The sequence below is a fragment of the Cryptosporidium bovis genome (assembly GCF_009768925.1).
Source record: "Cryptosporidium bovis isolate 45015 chromosome Unknown contig_19, whole genome shotgun sequence".
Lineage (NCBI taxonomy): Eukaryota > Apicomplexa > Conoidasida > Eucoccidiorida > Cryptosporidiidae > Cryptosporidium > Cryptosporidium bovis.
In genome coordinates, this window is record NW_027125035.1 from 95,890 (window position 1) to 117,625 (window position 21,736).

The 21,736-nt window shown below is 28.7% G+C and overlaps 7 protein-coding genes across 7 annotated transcripts; 3 read left to right on the forward strand and 4 right to left on the reverse strand.

Annotated features, from left to right (window-relative positions):
• Window positions 1-2,228: 2,228 nt before the first annotated feature.
• On the reverse strand, window positions 2,229-4,475 carry FG379_000997 (uncharacterized protein; the record flags this gene model as incomplete). The annotated part of the gene is made up of 1 exon (XM_067326423.1): window positions 2,229-4,475. The coding sequence occupies one exon, from the start codon at window positions 4,473-4,475 to the stop codon at window positions 2,229-2,231; it is 2,247 nt and encodes a 748-aa protein (XP_067182813.1).
• A 1,108-nt stretch (window positions 4,476-5,583) lies between these two features.
• FG379_000999 (nuclear transport factor 2 (NTF)) lies at window positions 5,584-5,973 on the forward strand (the record flags this gene model as incomplete). The annotated part of the gene is made up of 1 exon (XM_067326425.1): window positions 5,584-5,973. The coding sequence occupies one exon, from the start codon at window positions 5,584-5,586 to the stop codon at window positions 5,971-5,973; it is 390 nt and encodes a 129-aa protein (XP_067182815.1).
• Window positions 5,974-6,558: 585 nt separating this feature from the next.
• Window positions 6,559-8,526, reverse strand: FG379_001000 (uncharacterized protein; the record flags this gene model as incomplete). The annotated part of the gene is made up of 1 exon (XM_067326375.1): window positions 6,559-8,526. The coding sequence occupies one exon, from the start codon at window positions 8,524-8,526 to the stop codon at window positions 6,559-6,561; it is 1,968 nt and encodes a 655-aa protein (XP_067182816.1).
• Window positions 8,527-9,706: 1,180 nt separating this feature from the next.
• FG379_001001 (MJ050-like PP-loop ATpase) lies at window positions 9,707-12,067 on the reverse strand (the record flags this gene model as incomplete). Its single annotated transcript, XM_067326376.1, has 1 exon — window positions 9,707-12,067. The coding sequence occupies one exon, from the start codon at window positions 12,065-12,067 to the stop codon at window positions 9,707-9,709; it is 2,361 nt and encodes a 786-aa protein (XP_067182817.1).
• A 151-nt stretch (window positions 12,068-12,218) lies between these two features.
• Window positions 12,219-12,954, forward strand: FG379_001002 (uncharacterized protein; the record flags this gene model as incomplete). Its single annotated transcript, XM_067326377.1, has 2 exons — window positions 12,219-12,557; window positions 12,619-12,954. 2 exons carry the CDS (start codon window positions 12,219-12,221, stop codon window positions 12,952-12,954), a joined length of 675 nt encoding a protein of 224 aa, XP_067182818.1.
• A 49-nt stretch (window positions 12,955-13,003) lies between these two features.
• FG379_001003 (RAD14) lies at window positions 13,004-13,585 on the reverse strand (the record flags this gene model as incomplete). The annotated part of the gene is made up of 1 exon (XM_067326378.1): window positions 13,004-13,585. One exon carries the CDS (start codon window positions 13,583-13,585, stop codon window positions 13,004-13,006), a length of 582 nt encoding a protein of 193 aa, XP_067182819.1.
• Window positions 13,586-14,181: 596 nt separating this feature from the next.
• Window positions 14,182-21,606, forward strand: FG379_001004 (extracellular with a signal peptide; the record flags this gene model as incomplete). Its single annotated transcript, XM_067326379.1, has 1 exon — window positions 14,182-21,606. One exon carries the CDS (start codon window positions 14,182-14,184, stop codon window positions 21,604-21,606), a length of 7,425 nt encoding a protein of 2,474 aa, XP_067182820.1.
• Between the last annotated feature and the right edge of the window lie 130 nt (window positions 21,607-21,736).

Below are 21,736 nucleotides of genomic sequence, written 5' to 3' on the forward strand. Positions count from 1 at the left end.
TATACTTGGAATATATAAAGAGGTATGTGATATGAAAGTAATTTTGACTGTTATTTAATAGTTGATTATATGGTATATACATGTTAAACAACCGAATTATTACTATGGCATAGCTGAGAATGTTTATGATGTGCCCTTTATAATATGAGAGGATGAGTTGGATCATATTTATGAGAATATTAATCTTTTACTTCATTACTACTTATTTATTTTAAGATTAAACTATACTGGCAAGTACGATTACGAGTAATAATGAACTACGACTTTTAAATATATATCTAATGAGATTTCAATGAATATCTCGATTTTACTGTAATAAATTGTTAGTTGTAATATAAATGAGACAGGAGGTGAACACAAGGAATAAATTTTGATGTGATTTGTTCTGAATATATATTTTTAACTGTATTTAATGTGAAAATATACACTTAAGTACAGGAAGTAGAAATCACCATAATGCTTATGTAATATCTTTCCTTGTACATTATATTAGTTTATGAATAATATTAACAATAATGATGTAAAAATTCCTTTATTATTTGGAATTTAACTTAACTAATTTTTTTAAAGTGAAGGATAAAAAATAATATAATTTCATGGTAGAGTGATACATTCTTATATCTTTACTTGAACTGATGATAAATACGAGAGAAAAGAGGAGTTTTTGTAGATCGTTTGACTTCCTATTATTATTGACAACTTTTTTGAGAGAAATAGTGACATCTAGGGTTTAAACGATACAAAAATATATAGTTCGATGCTCCTATTCACCCTACTCCGACATTACCTTTTACCCTCCTGAAATATACTAAGCGAACGCTGATTATCTTATTTTGATAGTGAACAATTTTTTTGAGAGAAGAGTGAAAAGTTATCTTGAGATTTTCTTTCTTTTGGATGATAGTGCAGGAATACGTCTTCGCGAGATAAGCAGGATTTATCTTAGTACGAAGTTGTATGTTTAAAACATAATTGATTTATTTTTGTGATTAAATAGAAAAATTAGTATTGAAGAAAGAGTAAATCGTAAATTACGCTAGTACTGTGTTTGAACAGCAAACTTGAGCACTATTACTTAAGATAAGACTAGTTATAATTGGAAAGTTTACTTAGAATGTTAATTTTCTATTTCAATCTTGTGTATGTAAATAACTATTACTTAACTGTTTAAAATTGACATGATAATTTTAGTGTGGATATGTCGCCATCATATATTGTTAAGTCATTTCAGATAGATGACGGCGATAAATCGATGATAAATTTAAAACAAGATTAAGAGAAGAATATGTTGAGTTTATTTGCATTCATTTGGCGGTATATTTTTACTAGGCAAAAAAAGAATTCATTTGTTTAACTTTCTGCTTTTCTTGATTGTCTTTATTTTCAATACATATTTACCACATGTTTTCAAAATATGATGCAAGAGAATAAATATCTAAATTATTATAAATTATAGTAAAATAAATACACTTGAGTTATTTGTTTTTTTGTTTCACGTAAATAATTATTTTTGATTATAAATCATTAGTAATACCAATAAGATAATTATTAACATTTTAGGAACAATAAAACTGAAATCTTCTGCACTCAACAAATATAAATTATTCATATTATGATTAGAGTTAAATAAAACTAAAAAATGACTTGGTAATTAAATATAAAAATAGATTACTGCATAAAAGTTAATAGTTAAAAGTGGGCATGGCATTTATTTTACACTACTATAAATAGTATATTTAATGCCGGTATATAAACCATTGCAATGTGGATAAAATAGTTTGCATGCATGCATTAATGCATCTAGCATTTTTTCCACGATTAATGTGTTTTTTTACTGTATAAGAATAAAATAGATATTTGTGTTTTTCTTTTATTTTAAGAAAAGTTTTAATTTGTTCCTAAAAAATAATTGAGAATTACAACTATATATGGCTTCCTAAAGTTATATACCTTTCAGCGTTATTAAATTGCCTGCCAACAACAATAATATGAAAAAAAAGTTACATAGACAAAAACGTGCATGAATTAGTAAACAAAATTACGACATAAGTAACGATTAGCCAAAGAAATCCACTGTAAAGAGGAAAATTAATTACAAACTGATGCTACAAACGCGTGCAGATAGTTTTCCAGCGAAAAGCAACAATATAAAGTCCTAAATAGTCAAATAAATTGAGGCAAAAATACAAATATTACTATAGAAAAAAACTAATTATATTATTAAAACGTTATGTTAACATTTCAACATCAAAGTACGGTTGATTATTCTTACTTGAATTTAATCTGGATTGATTGGTATCACTATTATTTAGTTGACTATTCCTTCCTCTAGGACGTGAAGCAGATGAAATAGTGACGTTTTCATTGTTTTTACCAGTATTGTTGCTACCAGATGAATCCATTCCTTGGGAAGTGTTATTTTCGACAGAATTTGATAATGATGATCTCGAAACTTTTAGAGTATTTTCGTTGTTTGATGATGAGATAACACCGGTAGAACCGTGAATATCATTACCATAAATGTCAAAATTGTTTTCAGTACAAAGCTTATCTATGATCTCACACATTGAAATTGACTTTTTGAAGTATAAATCCAACATGAATTGATTGTTATTGCCACAATTGCTGGCATAATCAAGTTGATATGGATCAGCAAATAATGGCTCATAATTATCTTTATTAAGTGAATGGCGATCAAACCATATTCTTCCACCCCTTCCCCTCCTCCTCACCAACCTATGAGGAATATAAGGTGTTCTAAAGTTTTGTAATGACTCTAATCTTGAGAGATTTACACCATTTTTGTAAATAGATAAAATATAATTTGGGAGTGCCATTCTCTGATATGCAGGCGAGATACATGGATGTGAATTATTTTCATTGCTATTTGCACTTGAATTTTGCTCGTGTAATAGTGCATCATCTAAATTGGAGCTATTGTTTTCAACACTAAAAGAACTCTCATTATCACTAATATGTTGAGAATTTTGGTTTTCTACATTGTTGGTGGCAGCAGAAGTCGATATGGCGATCGCATCTTCACTATTATTGGTTAATACTTTGTTTCTATTACTAATATTCATTTTTATTTGACTGAAAATAGATGATAACATAAGAGTACCAAAATAATAATATGACAGAAGTGATATTTCACTATCCCACGAATATTTTAGGAGTAAATCCAAATTGCAAATATCAATTGAAATCTGTTTTAAGAATAAATTCAAGTCACCCATATTCAAATTATTAATTGACATATCATTAATTATATTTAAAGAACCACCTATTTGAGCAAAATTTGACGATCCTGGCCCAGTAATATAATTCCCGGTGTTGAAGCTATTGATACCACTAATAGTGTTATTGGTACCACTTATGAAACCAAAACTGTTAAATATGCTGTTTTTCACTTCTTTTTTTTGTTGTCTTTTTTGTAGCTTATAATTTTTTAGTCTGTCCCATAATGGAGATCTATAATAAGGATCGAATACTTCATGCCTTTTTTGATCAAATATACATATATCCAACTCAGCTAATAATAATTTTTTCTCGTCTCTCTGTTTTAACTTCCTAAATGTTTTTTCTACCTTCCTAAAATCGTCTAACAACTTTTCTAGTTTGTCAAACATTTCTTTATTATTTCTCCTGGGTCTTCTCAATGTCATTTTCTCCTTTACCCTTGGTCTGAAACATGCATATGGTGACGAGTCGTGCGGAGACGTAATTGGCCAGAAATTACGGAGTAATGGTTTACCCAATTTTTGGCGTCTCATCTTCCAATATTTATAAATAATCAATGCCAATTGGTTCCTTATATTTATATTCTTGTCACGTGTGAGTTGAATGGCTTCATCAAAACTTATCTCAGTTCCTCTCGCCGTGCTTTTTTCCATTAAATCAATCATTTTAATGAAGTCTATTTCAGAAACACCACTTCCACCCTTGAATTTGGTTTTTAATTCGTCTAAAAACTCCTCATCTGCCTTAACCATATTATAATGTACTATACTGTTGTCCTCCAGTCTTATACCTGATACAAATTCCTTATGAACAGGAAATCTAATATAATGATCCGGTCTTTGAAACTTTGTAGTCTTCTCTACATTTAGTGGGCAGATTTCTACTGGAGGAACTAATATTGTCGAAGCAGTAGATGTATTGCTAGCAGACGACCCCGTTGAATTTGCGTTACTATCACTTGCTCCTGAATTTGAGTCATTGCTGCTTGCATTTTTGTGGGTGCTACTCGTGTTGCTACTAGACGGTTTATCTTTGTGCCTGAGTTGATTTATAACATTTTGTATTTTCTGTTTTTCGCTGTTAACCAGATTCTTTATCTCATCTGCTTCCAACTTGTCATTATTGTCATATTCTAAAGCCTTTTCAAACTGACTTATAGAGTATACAACTCGAATCCTTTTTTGAGGATCTAAAGTCTTCGGTTTTGATTGACGTGTTGTTAATGACTGAGACATTTTTAAATAAAAATTTACTTATAATATCATTTGAGCATTATATATATACCTACTGAATTTCACAGATTCCAGACCTAATGCCCCAATGATCTTCGTGTCTATCTCTCAAGACAAACCACCTTTTTGTATTTCTTTACTCTACTATAAAATACATAGCCATTTCTTAAACTAACAAATTACTTATCACAGGTTAATTTATCTTAGCCCCTAACACTATATCAAAAAAATAAAAAATATATTAATAAATAAATATATCTATATATAAATAAATATCCATTCAAATAACAATGTATATCTAACTTTTATTTTATTGATCTACATTACATTCTTTTTTTTACTGTTGTTGCTTGATTTACCTCTTCTTTGCAATTTCATTCTTTTTATGATTATACATAACATACGTTCTCAATTGTTTATTTATTATTTTATTACTTTTTTGGTCTACTTTTGTTTATTACGGTACCCCGTATCCATGTGAGACAAAGTAACAGACTTCCCGCCTAAACAAACAAAAATGGTATATTACGCCATCCCCACCCCACATGACAATTTACCTCTCTACGAGGTCTTGACAGAATTCGAAACAAAATAAAAGACAAAATGGTATAAAATCATAGTTGTGTTTGAGAGTGACTGGTCAGTTGATGGTTTAAGCACACATAAATTGGTTTTAGAGGTGAAATATATTGATTGATTCATCATCTTATTTTGTTTTTAATTCGTTGTTTCTAGCATAGTTGGTTTTCTATATCTGATATGGGCATTGATACTAGAGGTTGATGAATTTCTAATTAAAATTAATATTACTTTATTTTACTTGGTGTTCTCATTTACTCGTTAAACTTTCCTTTTCCGTTTTGTTTATCCGCTAAACATCAATATATAGTTCATGTGGCGGAAACATTCATTTAATACCTATTGTAATTATTTATATAGATATTTATACTTCTAAATGACCTCTTATTTGTGTAAATTTAATTTAAATAAGACAATATAATATCAATTATATTAAAAGAGGTATATAGTTGAATATTGGATAAGGAAAAGGCCTTTATACTCATTTTTAATACCTTCAGTAATCGATAAGATAGATTTAGATAATAGAAAAATGAATCAAAACATTTCGTTGAACCCTCAATTTGACCAAATTGGCAAGCAATTTGTTCAGCACTATTATCAAACCTTTCAAACAAATAGACCCGGACTTGGGAATTTATATGGCCCTCAATCTATGCTTACATGGGAAGATACACAATTTCAAGGGCAAGCTAGTATAGTAAATAAGTTTAATTCACTAAACTTCCAAAGAGTTCAATTTGAGATTTCCCGTGTTGATTGCCAACCTTCTCCGAATAACGGTTCAATTGTGTTCGTTACAGGCGACGTCAGGATAGATGATGGCCAACCCTTGAAGTTTTCCCAAGTATTTAATCTTATTCCCTCAGGAAATGGTGGTTTTATGATTTTTAATGATTTGTTTAGGCTAAACATCGGTTAAAAACAAAAATGAATTTAAGATACAACAATTTATTCTTCTATCTATCGTATTAATAATAATCCTAATTAGAGATTTCATCTAATAATCAATTTTCGAATACAATTACCCATTTATTTGACTAAAATGTAGATTATTATATTAATTTATAAATAATTAGTGACAACACCGTTGTCACCGGCTTAATTGTAACTTTATCTGAATATCATCTACGTTTATTTCACTTGAATACCTGACATTTGATATTGAAAAAATAGTGATTTATTTAATAAAATGGAATTGATTTAATGAAATATTACACAATATTGTTTGTTTCAATTTAATGTTAATTCAATGTTCTCTCATCCTCGTTTTGCCTTCGTCATTTAAGATTATTAATACTTTATTTTCAGATAGTATAGTAGCCAAGTAATTAGACGATCAATATGGTTGCCATATTTAATCACTTTTTTCCTACGAACTGTGATTTATTGTGCTTTCCTTATGTAAATATATATATCTTAAAGTAAGAAAGCAAATATAACAAATAATAAAATTAATATTATATTCACTTATCAATTTTATTCTATTCAATATAAAAAAAACCTATTAATTAATATTAATTGGATTATTATTATCGCCTATACATGAATTTTTATTATTTTGCTGAAATAAATTAATGGTTTGGCACGAATCAAGAATTAATTCATTTGATAATTGTGGTTCAGCTGACGTACTACAACTTGTTGTAGATAGTGGCAACAATATACTTTCAACTATTGATTTTCCATTTACATCAGAGCCATTATTTTGTTCTTTATATGGTTGAAATGAATATGGTCCAAGAGAACCCACAGGCAATAGCTGACTACTTTTGCTCAAAAATGCATCCTCTATCTCGGAGTAACATGAACCCAAACCTTCAAACCAGGTTGAAAATGGAGACTGATAGTCACTAAATTCATTTTGAGGTGGTAAGTTGTTATTAATACAGTTATTACAAGAACAGTTTCCATGATTTGAGCCATTGTTTGTTGCACAATTTAAACCACAATTTCCATTAGTATAATCATTTTTATTATTATTACTAACTTTACTATTGTTTGATAATATTCCTACATCATTTTCGTAAATGTTTCCTCCATAATATCTATTATTATTATTACAATTATTATTATTATTATTACCATTATTATTATTATTATTATTGCCATTATTACTATGGTTACTATGATTAGTATTATTATTATTATCTATATTATGTCCAACCATATTAATTCCATGATTATGCAGATTGTTAGTTCTCATATTTGGTGTTAATATATTCTCATAATTATCCATATTAGAGTATGGTGTTGATTGAAATACTCTACCTAGCGGTGATGAAGATGCAATTGATGGATGCAATAGATCATCTTCTACATTTTGATTTCCTGTATGACGTTGATAGTTAACATACTTTGGTGTACGTATGTTCATTACTTCATTAATATTTTGATCATTGTAGTCGTAAACAAATGGACTAATGCTATTGTTCGCGTTAACATTATTATTATTATTTGTATCGCTGATATTAATATTACAATTGTTATTTGAAGATGATATTGTCGATTTAGTAGATTGTGAGCATTGATATTGGAATGTATTTTGCCCTAACATATTCGAATTATTATCAATTAAATGGTTTGTATCTTCATTTTTTTTATAATTATTAATCAAACCCCTATTGCTATAGCAGTCACAGCAATATCCATTATTCAATTCAATATTATTAGATTGTATTAATGTTGTGTTACTTTGATTAAAGTAGTTGTTATTGTCATCATATATATTTGATGATTTTATCGTTTTATTTGATGGTTGTCTCATAGATGTTGAATACTCACAATTAGCTTTTCTTTTTTGATTAAATCCATTTGCCTTTGAAGATGTAATTGCATGTGCTATTACTGCTGCAGCAGTTACATTCCACTGCTCATTATTTGTGTTCTCCATACTAAATAAATTTTGGTTATTTGTTATCTTTCCATTTTCAAAACCAGGTAAAAGCTCACTATTTATGCCATTATTATATTCTGTATTACCTAAACCGGAACCATAATCAAATCCATTGTATTGTATATTGTTCCAACTTGAGTTATTATTGTTATTATTGTGATCATGGATGTGATTATGATTGTTATTACCGTTAAGCTTATTATTTATACATTTTCCATTATTTATTTCCAAGTCTTGTGGAACATTACCAGCGTTATTGTTACTATTGTTGTTAGTGTTATGTAAATCATTCAATTTGTCATTCACTTTTTTAATATTTATATTCGAAGAATTCTCACCCTTGTTAGAATTTCCATTTGGTCTAAATAAACTTAACTTTGCCTTTTGTTCTCTTAAATATTCAATGGCAGCCTGCAATGCTTGCTCTAATCCTCCGTAATGACGTGGATTAAAGCTTTTTGTTACACGTTTACCCGGTTCTGGAGCATAACAAATCCTCCATGTTCTTCTTTCACTACACCAAGTTACTCCTGGATGCCCAGATTGAGGATGAAAATTTGTATTACTACCACCTGGCATTTCTCTATATCTAATTAATGTAATATATTACTTCAAACCACGATTGTTGTTTAATACGTATTTTACAATAGAAGATCACTTTATTTAACAATGAATACACTCTTTAGATTAACTTTTGCTCTATTTGTGCCTCTTTTATCTTCTTGTTTTCACTAAATAATCTTTCTCACAGTTTTACAATAGAATCTCAACTAAAATACACCTAATTTTATACACAACGTATATTAAATTCAATGATAATTTATGTTCTTTTGTTTCCACACTAATAAAACTTTACGATCTATATATTTTCAGATTATATTATACCCAAAAATATATTCCTATCAGGTTATTAATTGCTTTGTTTACACCAGTATGTGGGTCTTCTTAATTTTACAATAAAGTGCTTTATTATATTGTGGATAATTGAGCAAATTAAAGCAGTACTTTAATAACCTTGTTTCTTATTCAATAATGACATAGCCTTAGATCTCGACCTTATTCTATTTTTCCTATATGGAACTTGTTATTCCAATATATTCCTTTTTATTGCTTTTAAACGAATCAAAAATACTGTATTACGTCGACATTACGCTGAATGCAGTAGTATATGCACTTGGCGTCTTGTCGGAAGATCCAACTTGTCATGTCTTTATGTATTTTTTTGATTATATAAGTATACAAGTCCTCAAAGTTAGTATTATCAATAATTTACTTGAACGGCGAATTATTTATTTTCCATGTATTTATTTATTTTAATTTTTTTACTTTACCCTGGATTTAAATTTTCTTTTTTTTGTGTGTGACAAGTGTCATTTTTTCTTTTGTTTTTTTTTTTACCACTAGCTATTCATGTTTTGCGCGCCTTTAAAAATTATTTTATACCGGTATTTAGTGTTTCCCACATGCAAAAACAAGTCTTATACCGGTCTTGTTGGCTGAAATGCTTGCATGCAATCAATTTTTTCTCTAATAAACCAATAATATAAACGTTGCTATAGAATCTAGTTACTTTGAAATTGTATTTTTTTTCTTTTTTCGCGAGTGGGGAGTTATTAAAATGTCACTTTGACTCGTATTCTAATTATCTAAGATTTTTTTAATTTTTTATTTTAGTTTTTTGTTAGGATTAAAGTCGATTTTTTGTTGTAAACATTTATTTTAATACGTACCACTACCCTTCTTTGTAAATTTAGGATACTTATTCCGATAAAACGAGAGTGTATTCGAGTGGGGAGTCATTATAAAGACATTTCGCTGGAATTATTGTGGAGGAATACAAAATTTTAGTATTTTTTATATTGGAAATAACCAAGTTGTAATAATTCCTTTTAACAAATAGCTTTGAAAAAAGTATGTTGGATTCACTTAGTGTAAAGTTGAATTTTTCTGTGATAATAGTGTTAATTATAAGTAGTAGTTCGTTAAAAACATCATTAATATTGTTTTGAGTTATAATTGTACCTGAATCCAAACTGAATAACCAGAATATGGCATGATCTGTTGAATCCACTATTCTTGCCTCAAAATTCCAGTAAGCATTGTTTTCTGTTTCTCTAATCGAGTAATAGTTATTGTAGTCACTTTTAAAAAAGGATAAAGGAGTCACCTTACATTTTGAGTCGAAATTTAAATAATCTTCCGTTACAACTGGAACAACAATAGGGTCTATATGCTCAACTGAGTTCTTACAAATATACTTATGAATGTCTGACCACTCGTTTAAACTATGTTCCTCATTACTTCTATACATTCCTATAAGCGATTTAAAAAATTGTGATATTTTTAATAGTGGGATATTTGCGTTAGAGATTTCAACTATCCACATATGTGTTATGTTGAATATATCGTATCTAAAGTCCACCCTGTTATTAGATGACAGTAAATTTGAGTTATATAAAACAGAATTCAGGTCGCAACGAAAAGATCTTACTGCAAGTGACAATTCAATTGAAAGTCTTGAATAAGAGATTGATATTTCTTCATTGTTGCATAATTTTTCACTTTTTCTAATGAAGTTAGTTATTTGTTCATCACTTGGAGGTAATTGAGAGTGAGGAATTATACCATAAATACAAGAAGAGATAATAAAAGACGAATTTATATTGTTTGTTTTTTGGTCTTCTATTTTAAAACTGCTTAGAGATAAATGATCTTTGTATTTCATTATTGAAATGTTATTAGAAAAAGACTTTGGCATCGATGTGCCATATGAGGAAATAGAGGATGATGAATAGTTATAAATGTACTTGTATTTATTGTCATTTGAGTGTTTATTTATAATAATATTATACCTAACAAAATCATTTGAAATTTTGTTTTGGCAATTAACATATCCTAAATTAATTGCTGGACTCCAATTAGCATTATGAGTACCAAAATATATATTCTTCCAAATATTACTTAATAGATTAAGGATATTAAAGTTACTTGCAATGCTATCCATCTCTGATAAAAATAAAGTTGCATTCAATATGACAGCGTTGCATCCAATAAACCACGCCTTATTACAAACATTTTCAAGAAATACGCTTCTGACTTTATCATATAATTCCTTACTTTCAGAGAATTCTGTGGTAAAATTCAATATAAAAGTCTTATTTGTTTCAAATACATTAACATCGAAAAAATTATCTGGAAACTCATAATTAATTATATCCTTTTCTGAACTGCTATCAGTACCTTCTAATTGTTTATTTTCTGTCTCTAATAAAATATATCTGCCTGTTCTTAAAATATAATACTCTAAGCAACTGCTTGGATCTATGAATGGCAAACAATAACCCTTACTATCTTCGCTTTCTCCTTTATTCATTATTGAATACTTTGCGGGTCTCAGAACATATACTGGGGCGTATGGATTTGAGTCTAAGCATACACTATTGTACTCTTGAATTGAAATGTATTTATTTTTAAACAATACACTTGGACCGTCCAATGTTATCGTTTCATACTCTCCACCTTCACCACAACAATGAAAATCGCTACACACATTTTTCTGTATAGAATCAAATGATTCCAAACAATCGGAAACAAACTTTCCAATGTAATTTTCACCTAATCCGAATGAAGCGACCTTAACTATCATGCTCCTAAGATTGCTATCCACAATTGACTTTAATAATGCATATTCCGGTAACATCCACATAAAACAATATGAACTAAGATTTAAACGATAAGCAACTTCCTCAAGTCTATTTCTTTGGTAATTTGACATGACTGCACCACAACTTATCCCTCCAACATCTGGATAAGTCTCCAGTATTGTTTTTAGTATCAGGTATAAATCCTCTACTTCATCGCCCTCAGTATTTCTGTAGTCAATATTTTGATTAACCGCCCTCCCAGAAATGCTTCTTCGGACAACTGGAATTTCCAAACATTCAGATATGAGTGGAACTAGTTCTTTTCCGATACTTTGGTACATGTAACTGTCTAATTCTATTAAATCCTCATTTGGAGTTAAGTTTGCAAGAACGACTATTTCAAATCCCAGTTGTCTGCAACAGAGCAAGTTAAAGATGCTATCTTTACCACCGGAGATAAGGCCAATTACTTTCATACTTCTTAAGTTTAGTCGAACTCAATCCAATGTGATATTCCTAATTTTAATAGATTTTGGTCATCTTCCCAATGGCAAAGTTGTCACCCCGCCTTTCTAGTGTTATCTATGCTGAATGTGAGCAAAAAATCACCGAAAACGATACAAATGAATGAGGAGTTACTTTTTATTTAACAGAAATTTTAAGCTTTTTAAGATTTTTGTTGGATTTCACTTGATTCAAAAATATGTAGTCAACTTTTGTTTAACAAATGGGCCTTCAATGTCGCCAACAATAAGTCCTGATGGTGAAATTTTAATTTACGAGAGAATTAGAATTCTATTTTCCAGAATATTTAAAAATATATACAGAAGTCCAATCGAAAAGGGAAATATAGTTATTGCATACTCAAAGGATGATCCAGATCTTCGTATTTGTAAAAGAGTCATTGCAAAGGTAAGAACGCTACAATTATTATATGAATATATAAACTACATTGCTAATAGTAACGTAGTTCTAAAATGAGAAATTTCACTTAACTTAATTGCATCTTATTGACCTTTTTCTTTAGGGAGGTGATATGGTGACATTATATCCCAATTATACACTAGTTACTACAATAGATTGTGAAAACACCGATTTTACACTAGATGAAATATGCAATTATAGTGGTTGCTATAATGTTATTATTCCAAAAGACCACTATTGGGTACAAGGAGATAATATTGTGAATTCAAGAGACTCAAGACACTATGGCCCAATTCACGAGTCAATGATCATTGGGAAAGTTTTGTATCAAATGGTGAGTTCAAATGCAGATAGAATATTAAAAATTGACGTCAATTACTGTAAAAACATTACTACTAACAATTTTAGATTTGGCCAAATAAAATTTTTTCAAGATTAATGAAACTAAAAAGCAAGATAAAAATATAGTATTAATCAAATACTTAAATTTATAGTTCCTCCCAAATTAATTTAAAGTCGCATTCCTTGCACTTTTTTTGAAACAGGTTCTTCGATTCATCTATATTGATTGGATCCCCATATTCGTGTTTGTGATAACTTGCAATTTTTTCCTGTCTTTTTTTGTTTTCAATCTCAATTTTTCTCCTTTTTTGTTTAGCTGTTTTCTCTTCTCTCTTAATATCCCCTGAAATACCGAACTTTCTATTTATTTGATTCTGCATTCTTCTTTCTTTGATATTTTCAGATTCCATTTGGGCTTTTTCAATTGTGCCGTATTTTTTGATTGCTGCTTCTTCTACTTGAAATTTATAATAAAGCTTCATAAAACTATTTCTTCCGTATGAAGTTGGCTTTTTAATGATAGAAAAGTGGTTACCTGTAAGATCTTGAGAACTTAATGCGTAATCATTCATTGCATTACTCATTGTCATCATACTGTATTCATCATCCTTTCCATTAACAAAACATTTTTTGCAAACAAATATATTAACTTTTCTAAGTGACTCCTCTATTGCAATCGAAAGGTTCGCCCCAACTTCTAGACTACAGTTCCTGCACCTATCCGACATGTCTTTATATACATCTCATTCATTTCCTTTCAATAATTTTTTTTCTCATTAAATGTATAAAATAATTCTTGTTACCTGTTACCTAGGCGGGCCCAGTGGCTATACTGCTAAATGCATGCATTTATTAGCAATAATAACTTATGTGGAAGGTAAAAAACTTGTGGTTTCATGTTAAACATGAATAGTTGTTTTAAGGTTATATATCTTGGATTATTATTGTTTTTGGCACAGGAATGTTTCTTACCGTTCTACCCAATAAAGTAAGATAAAAATATACATTTGTTTTTGTTTCAAACAAAAACAAAAAGTGTGGTATTTTGATAATAAATTAAGTATTAATAATAATGCTACGAATATCATTAGGTAACAAAAATTGGTTCATATAAATTTGCTTTGAGAGCAACTTGGGATATTTATTTCAAATTCATATGATATTAATTGATTATTAAGTATTATAGGCAGTTAAATGAAAAAAATCGTGAATTCATTTAAATGTGTATATTTTATCACACATCTTTTTCTTTTCGCCTCCATTTAAGTTAATGCTGACATACTTGGATTTAGCTGTTTAAATATAAAACTAAAAATATAGTAAAATGAATAATTTTATAATACATTCGTTCTTGTTGTTAATAAAGTTAATATACGCCTCAAAAGAAGATCAAAAAATATTACTCAGTGTTTATATGGGAAATGAAAATGATGTTAAGGAATTAATTACCTTAAAAAACGATAGGTTTTTACCCATAAATATCACAACAGAATTGGAATTGGATAAATATGAATTAAATGACATTGAAGATTATTGTTGTTACTATAACAATAAATATGAGACTAATTTGGGTTCCAAATCTGAAAATGAGATCCAACTTTCTTCAATAGACTACAAATTGAATGAAAATATTAGAAAAGAACTCTATGTTTATGGTTTATGCAAAATAGACAATATTGAGACCCAACAGAATATTCAGAGAAACATGATTAGATTTTACGACTATGAGTATGATCCTTCTCGTCCGATAGAACTATCTCCAAAAGATATGGATATTTGGAGAAATAAATTTTATAATAAAATTAAGCTTGAGAATATAACTGTACCTGGAAAAGGAACAGGTAGGTTATTTGTAAAGGTAAATACAAATGGGTTTTTAAAAGGCAATTATCATTTCAGTCTAAAAATAATTCAAAATGATAATATTGAGACAAAAAACGTTATAATTATAGTAAAAGAATACCCATTTGAAGTTAGTGTAAAATTGAACAATTATTTACTTAAAGACGCTGATTCACCTGTAAATGAAAGCAATTCTTTTGAAGTAGTAATAAAAAACAATCTCATATTTGAGAGTATAAAATATGTGGAAATGTACCTGGTTACCGACATAGACAAAAGAATAAGCTGTAAGTCAATCGATATGCAAGTATTAGGTTTTCCAAGTACTTTGCAAATAATTCCTGGAAAAAAGGTAGAGTTAGAAACCAAATGTGGAAAAAATGAGAATGAAATAATGATGATTAAAAGGTCAAGGACATTGGAACTAATTATTAGTGGTTCGATATACAACCATGGTAGAGATACCAAGTACAGAAGATCTTTTAATTTATTCAAAGAAACTCACGGGATTAAAAGTACAAGTGAAGAAATTGTGTTATTTAGTTCAATAAACAATAATTTGGAAAACAAGTATGGTGAAACCGATTATAATTTTAAGAATATGAACCGTAAAACAAAAAAAAGAAAATACTTGAATAAATACGAAACTGAGACTGTAATTTTGACTGAAAACAATTTGAAAAACGAAATAATAATAATAAAAGTAGGTATTTTAGTAGATTTGAACGATTTATTTAATAATATATTTAATTTAAGTGACATAAACATTGTATTTAGTATTTCAGAAGTACATGGGTACAGTTTTTTTAAAACTTATTTTGAGAACAGAAGTAAAGAGTTGATAATAAATAATATTCAAACTATAACAAAGCACAATTCAATTATATGTCTAGAACTAGTCGTTAAGATTAACAAACAGGCGTTAATGAAAGCAATATTTGAGATGGAAAATTTTATTTTTACTATTCCAATAACAATTAAGGTAGCTCAAAATAAAGAAGAAACCAAGCCTATTGTCAAAATGATAGATTATAAATTCCAAATAGATTTTAAATTGAACGATTGTTGTATTTACAAAGGAAATATAATAAAAAGTGAGGCGAATACAGATAAATTAATGATATCCGATGATGAAAAAACTTTGAGATTGGACATATTAAAATTATCCGATCTTAATGTTAATTTTAAGAATGAAACCACAAAAATAGAATTAATTCACCAAAACAGTGATGGAACAGTGCTTGAAAAAAAGTTGTTGGAAAATTTTATAATTAATAAATATGGCAAACTTGAATTGAGTATTAGAATAGACAAATATATAGATGAAAACGAGATAAGGAATAATCAAATAGCACCTTGTGTTGAAGACTACATTTTTGACCTACCTTATAAACTTTTAATAAACGAAAATAAGTTTTTTCAAATATCTACAACGGACAGATGTGTTCAAATAGATATTGAAGATGAAAATATTGATTTTGGAATTATTCCAGTAAGCATATCTGGAAACAATCAAATCTTGGGCAGTATTGAGATAGAAATTAGTAAGGAAGAGAAATATAGCAACTGTTGTGGCAAGATATGGTTGGGTTTCAGTGTAACAAGTACTTATACTCTGGAACTATTATTTAAAGAAAATGAGAATGAAGTCAAAAAAGTGAATTTTTTCCATAATAATCAAGATTCTGAACTAACTACTTATATTTTTCTAATTGATCTAGAAAAGGTTGGTAGTTATAGTTTGGTTGTTTACTCAAATTTTGGTGACTCCAAAGTAAAAATAGAGACGGGGAAAACGCTTGATGTATCTGCAATTTTAAGAATATATTCAAATCGGGGGATGGTAAACTATTTAAATGGTATCGATAGTGTAATATTAGAGGGAGGAATTATTCGAGATGAAGAAGATATTAAAAAAATCAGCGTGGATAAACTAGGAATTTTAGAAAACAACATTAAAGCTCCCAAGCATCTTTTTTTAATTAAATCAGTTACTATCAAATGCATAATTAGAAGTTTAGATGTAAAAATAAGTCCATTTAAGATAATAACTCCACCAAATAGCAATTATTTTTCAAAAGAAACAATAGAGATGAGAAAGTTACCACTAAGTTTTATGCTTGTAGATTTGACAAACAATGAGAAATTTCCTATCCAGTACTCAGTACAAAAAGATGAGAGTTTTATGAGGAATAGTATGAGTGTGTCTGAATATATAAAGGAAAATTACGCAATTTACGTGGAATATAAGAATGATTTAATGAACAATATGAAAACAACAGGAATAAAAAATGAACATGAGTTTGAATTAATTAAGAATACTGTTTATCAGGATTACTTAGCATTTAATTTTCCATACAAAGACTTATTTTTAAAAAGAGTAGAATTTGATTATAATACTGGTTCGCTGTTGATATTCGATGAAAACACTGAAAAGTCATTGGTTATAAAATTAATTTCAGAAAAAATTAAGAATTTATATAAATCAGTGTCTATTTACTTTGGACAGAATGGAATCAATTCTTGGAAAATAACTCTTATTTTCAAAGATAAATATTTAAAAGAAATAATAACCTCAAACTTTAAGATATATGAAACAGGCAAAATGGCATGGTTTCTAGAATCAAACGAACCATATTTAAATAAAAAAGCATTTGGTAACTTTACACCTGTTTTTTTTGATTATATAAGTTTAGATAAGGGTTTCAAATTGGATAAAATATTTGATAAAAGTAAGTTAAAGAGGACAATAAATATTTCAATAGTACCGTGGATTGAAATCTCAAAGGACACCTCTAGAACGGGTTATCTGTTGCCTAACGAAAAGAGAGTAATACCTATTTTGATTCACAATCAAATAGTGACATCTAGTTCATCTAAATCAAGACTGAAGGACCTGACATGCAATTATAACTTAGTATTTAAGGGATTGGTTGAGATAAATAAAGAAAGGAACGGTAAATTTCTCTATGGATACGAAGAACTATTTGCGAGAAAATTGGTTGAAGATGACAAAGAGTTGAGGAATGAGAGCACAGGAATAAGGTCTTATTTTCCATTAAATTGGAAAGTACCAAATATTTTAAACAGTTCAGGATTTGGAGGTGGTTTTGTGAAGAAAATAACATTGGTTAATTTGCCGTATGATTCAAATTTAAACACAGGAGGTAAATCTGTAGGTTTTATAGTTGAAATCCAGAATCCAATTATATGTACTGAAAAAACGAACAAAGGAATCGATCAAAGTAATGACGAAAGCGATGATGATGAAGATGAAATTAGAGAAATCAAAGTTGAATTGGAAGAAAATAGTGCGATATGCCCCCCATTTAACAACATTGACTTAATTAAAGGTTTTAGGATAATATGGTATCCATACAACAGTTTTAGTTCAACAAACTATAGAAACACTGAAATACTTTTAGAAAATGTCCCGAAGTACAACTTTAAGACAAGCTCATACGATTACGAAAGCAACGATGACGATAATAAAGATAAAAGTGACACAATAAGTAAGATTTTTGTGGATTACTTGAAGGAACACAATTCAGAAGAATCCGATTATGCATATTATTTAGAGATAAATTGCAACTGTACAATAAATCATCAATATACTTTTAAATTTTCAATAATACATCACAACAATATTCAAAATAGTGTATTTATTCCTCCTTTTGGATTTAATGTTACCGTTCAAGATTATTCGCTGACATGGTTTAGATTACTTAAGAGTGAAGATAGGAAAATAAGAGACTTAACTCAAAAAGTATGCAATGGCAAAATTAAAATATTCCCCGACAACATTGGAATATTACTTTGGGACAAGAGTATGCTTAAATCTACTATAGGTATGAGTTTAGGTTATATTGTAGATTTCGGTGATAACAATGCGATAAATGAGGAATGGGTGTTAAGTGAATCAAGTTATTTGGATTTCGAGGATGGCATTGACAACATAAAACGATTAATTAGTTTAAGGAGTTACAGAGGAGATGACGGAGATGGTGTATTGGGCTACTTTAATTTGAACAAAAGTAAAGTAAGTAAATCAATAAATGATAAATACAAGTATAGTTTGGAAATACCTGAAAAATTACCATCAAAATTAAAGATCAGATTTATAATAAGAATATTGAATACCAACTACGAGACTTATCAATGTAAATCAAGAGTTTATGAAACCTTTGAGGGAGTTCCGACAAGCCCATTGAATTTGGAATACATTCCATTGACTTACGATTCAATAAAAGTAAGTTGGGAAACTCCATTAAGTGATGGTGGTTACAAAATAACGGAATACGAAATAATATTAACACCAAGCATAATAGTAGATGAAAGTAAATCAAAAATAGACAAGATAGTAAAGAGGAGTAAAAATTCTTTTCTTGTTATTGAAAATCTTATTCCAATAATAACCTATAAATGTGAGGTTATGGCAATAAATAAAATAGGTAGTGGAAGAGTAGCTTATATAGGAAATATAACATCAAAAAAAACTAGTAAAGAAACTTTAGGTACGTGCAGTAATTTAAGTGTTTTTAGGTTTGTAATCGATGAAAATACAAATAAAGAAATGAGTTGGAAAATATACAAAGAACTATACAATGATTTAAACAAGGTTTATATTTACACTTATTGCGTTAAAGATATAAAAAAAGAGTTATGGAGAAATACTGGTACAAAGGGAGATATTGGAAAAAGTTATGAACTTATTTTTATTCACAAAGGAAAAAGTTTGTGCAAAGAAACAAAAGAAGGTTTAAAATGCACATTTTTGGAAAGAGTAAATGATAATACCTTTAAAGAGCTAAATTGTGAAAGTTTTTCCTTTAAGGTAATAGAAAAACAAAGCAACGATATAAATAAGTGTATTATGAACGTAAATTCAGATAACATGAGACTTTTATATAGACATGAAACAAGAGCTGAAAATATTGATGATAATATAGTAGTTCGTCGTTATTTGAGTTTAAAACACATGCTATTAAAAGAGGACTACGAAATGGAAAATACAATAAACTCGGGAGACTCATTAGTTTACTATCCTATAGGTTACAATCCAAAGTGGGACAATGGCTTAAACAAAATTAAAATGAGAATAGGAATTTTTAATCCAAATACAACATTTATTTATGTGAAAGTAAACTACATATATGATTTAAATGGTTTTGAGGATTTAATAGCAGGTAATGAAACAGAAAATACTTATTTTTATGATTTAAAAAGTAACAGCGGAGACAACGGTTTGATGTTTAAAAAAACATGGTCACTAGGTATTAGAAATAGTGAAAACAATAGTTATGGTTATAATCATAAGTCAAGTAGAAATAAAAGTTCCAGTGATTTGATTGTCGAAATAATGATATTAAACTTAATACCAGATATGACAGGATTGATAACAATAGATGAATTGGATGAAAACAGAAACAAGAAATCAACTTCAAAACATATTATCAGAATACCTAGGAGAATAGTTGAGACAAATGAGTTAAAAGTCAGAAGACTATTGAACATAAATGAGTTACTAAACGTAAATTTGACAAGTATTATTTCAAATATAGACTACTTTGGCTTTGTGAATAACAAATTATTCAGTAGATTTAGACAATTAAAGAATACTAAAAACACCTATTTTAATAACAACAATAACGGTGAATATGTTGAACTAGATATGAGAATAGATTCAAAAAATAGCGACCATTTATCCAATTCTCTTTTTGTGTCTAGCAAGATAATAATAGATAACTGGCCAGAAGATTACGAGAGGAGAATATTCGACGAAATAGGAATAAAGATCAATTCTGGCAATTTAATCTTCAAAAATACCGAAAAAGGAGAGAATTTAGCGACTAATCGTGAAATAAGTGGTATAGTCAGCAATTATAAACCATTATCAGAATTATCGTACTACAATAATAACAATGACAGTATATCTGCATTATTTGACGGAGATAGGAATACAAAGTTAGACTACTATAAGAGTGAAAACACAGAAAACAATGATTCAAGCTTTCCACATATTAAATTATCATTTAAAGAACCAATATGCGTATTGTTTATAAGATTAAATTGGGAGATTGATTATTCACCTATATCAACATTAACAAAAGTAAAAGTTAGATCAAGCAATGAGTCAAAAACAAGAGACAGGATATTTAATCCTATGATACACAATTGTGATTCAGAAAAAGAATTTGGAGAGAGAATTGATACAATACAGATATTGCCTCCAGAAGAGATGGTAAACACATATTTTACAAATCCACTTAATCGTTATCCAAGCATTCACGAAATAACGCTCCACTTTGTAGGATCATGTAGAAACAGGAATGGGACGGAATATGAAAATAACATGGAAAATGAATTTGAATTGTTTCTATCTTTAATTGGGATTGAAATAGTTCCATGCATCACAAATGACCTGGTCATATCATATTCTGATCCGTTATCTCAGAGAAATAATTCCCTGGTAAACACCAATCACAGGATTGAAAAGAGTCATCTAATGGACAAATACACTGAAATACAAAAAAAAATAATTGAAAACATTGACAAAGAACAAAATAAGAGCGAAGCACTTTTGTTAAAATACAAAAACAACACTCTAGATAAATCAAATATCTATTTGGATTTGAATACAATACTCTCAGAAGAGAATGTTTTAAGATCGTCTCAGATACCAAAAAAGAGAATATTAATACAGAATACGGGGAATAACGATCATTTGAACAAGACAGTTGAGCCAAAAGTAAGTATAAAAACATCAAATAGGAGATTGATTCATGTGGATTATGAAAAACCTGTTAGTTTTGATGAAAGTTTTGTTTATTGTTTGATTTACAATTGGTTAGATCTAACAATAATATTCGTATTAAATTACGCAATGACAAAGTCTAGAAGTGCCTAGTGTTAGAAATTTAGATCACTAGAATGTATATTACAGCTTATTGTTTTAAGCCCTCTGAATATGTTAAACTTTATGTTAGTAAATCAAATTTAACCCACGTTTTTTTGTTGTGCCTACAAACACTGCTAAA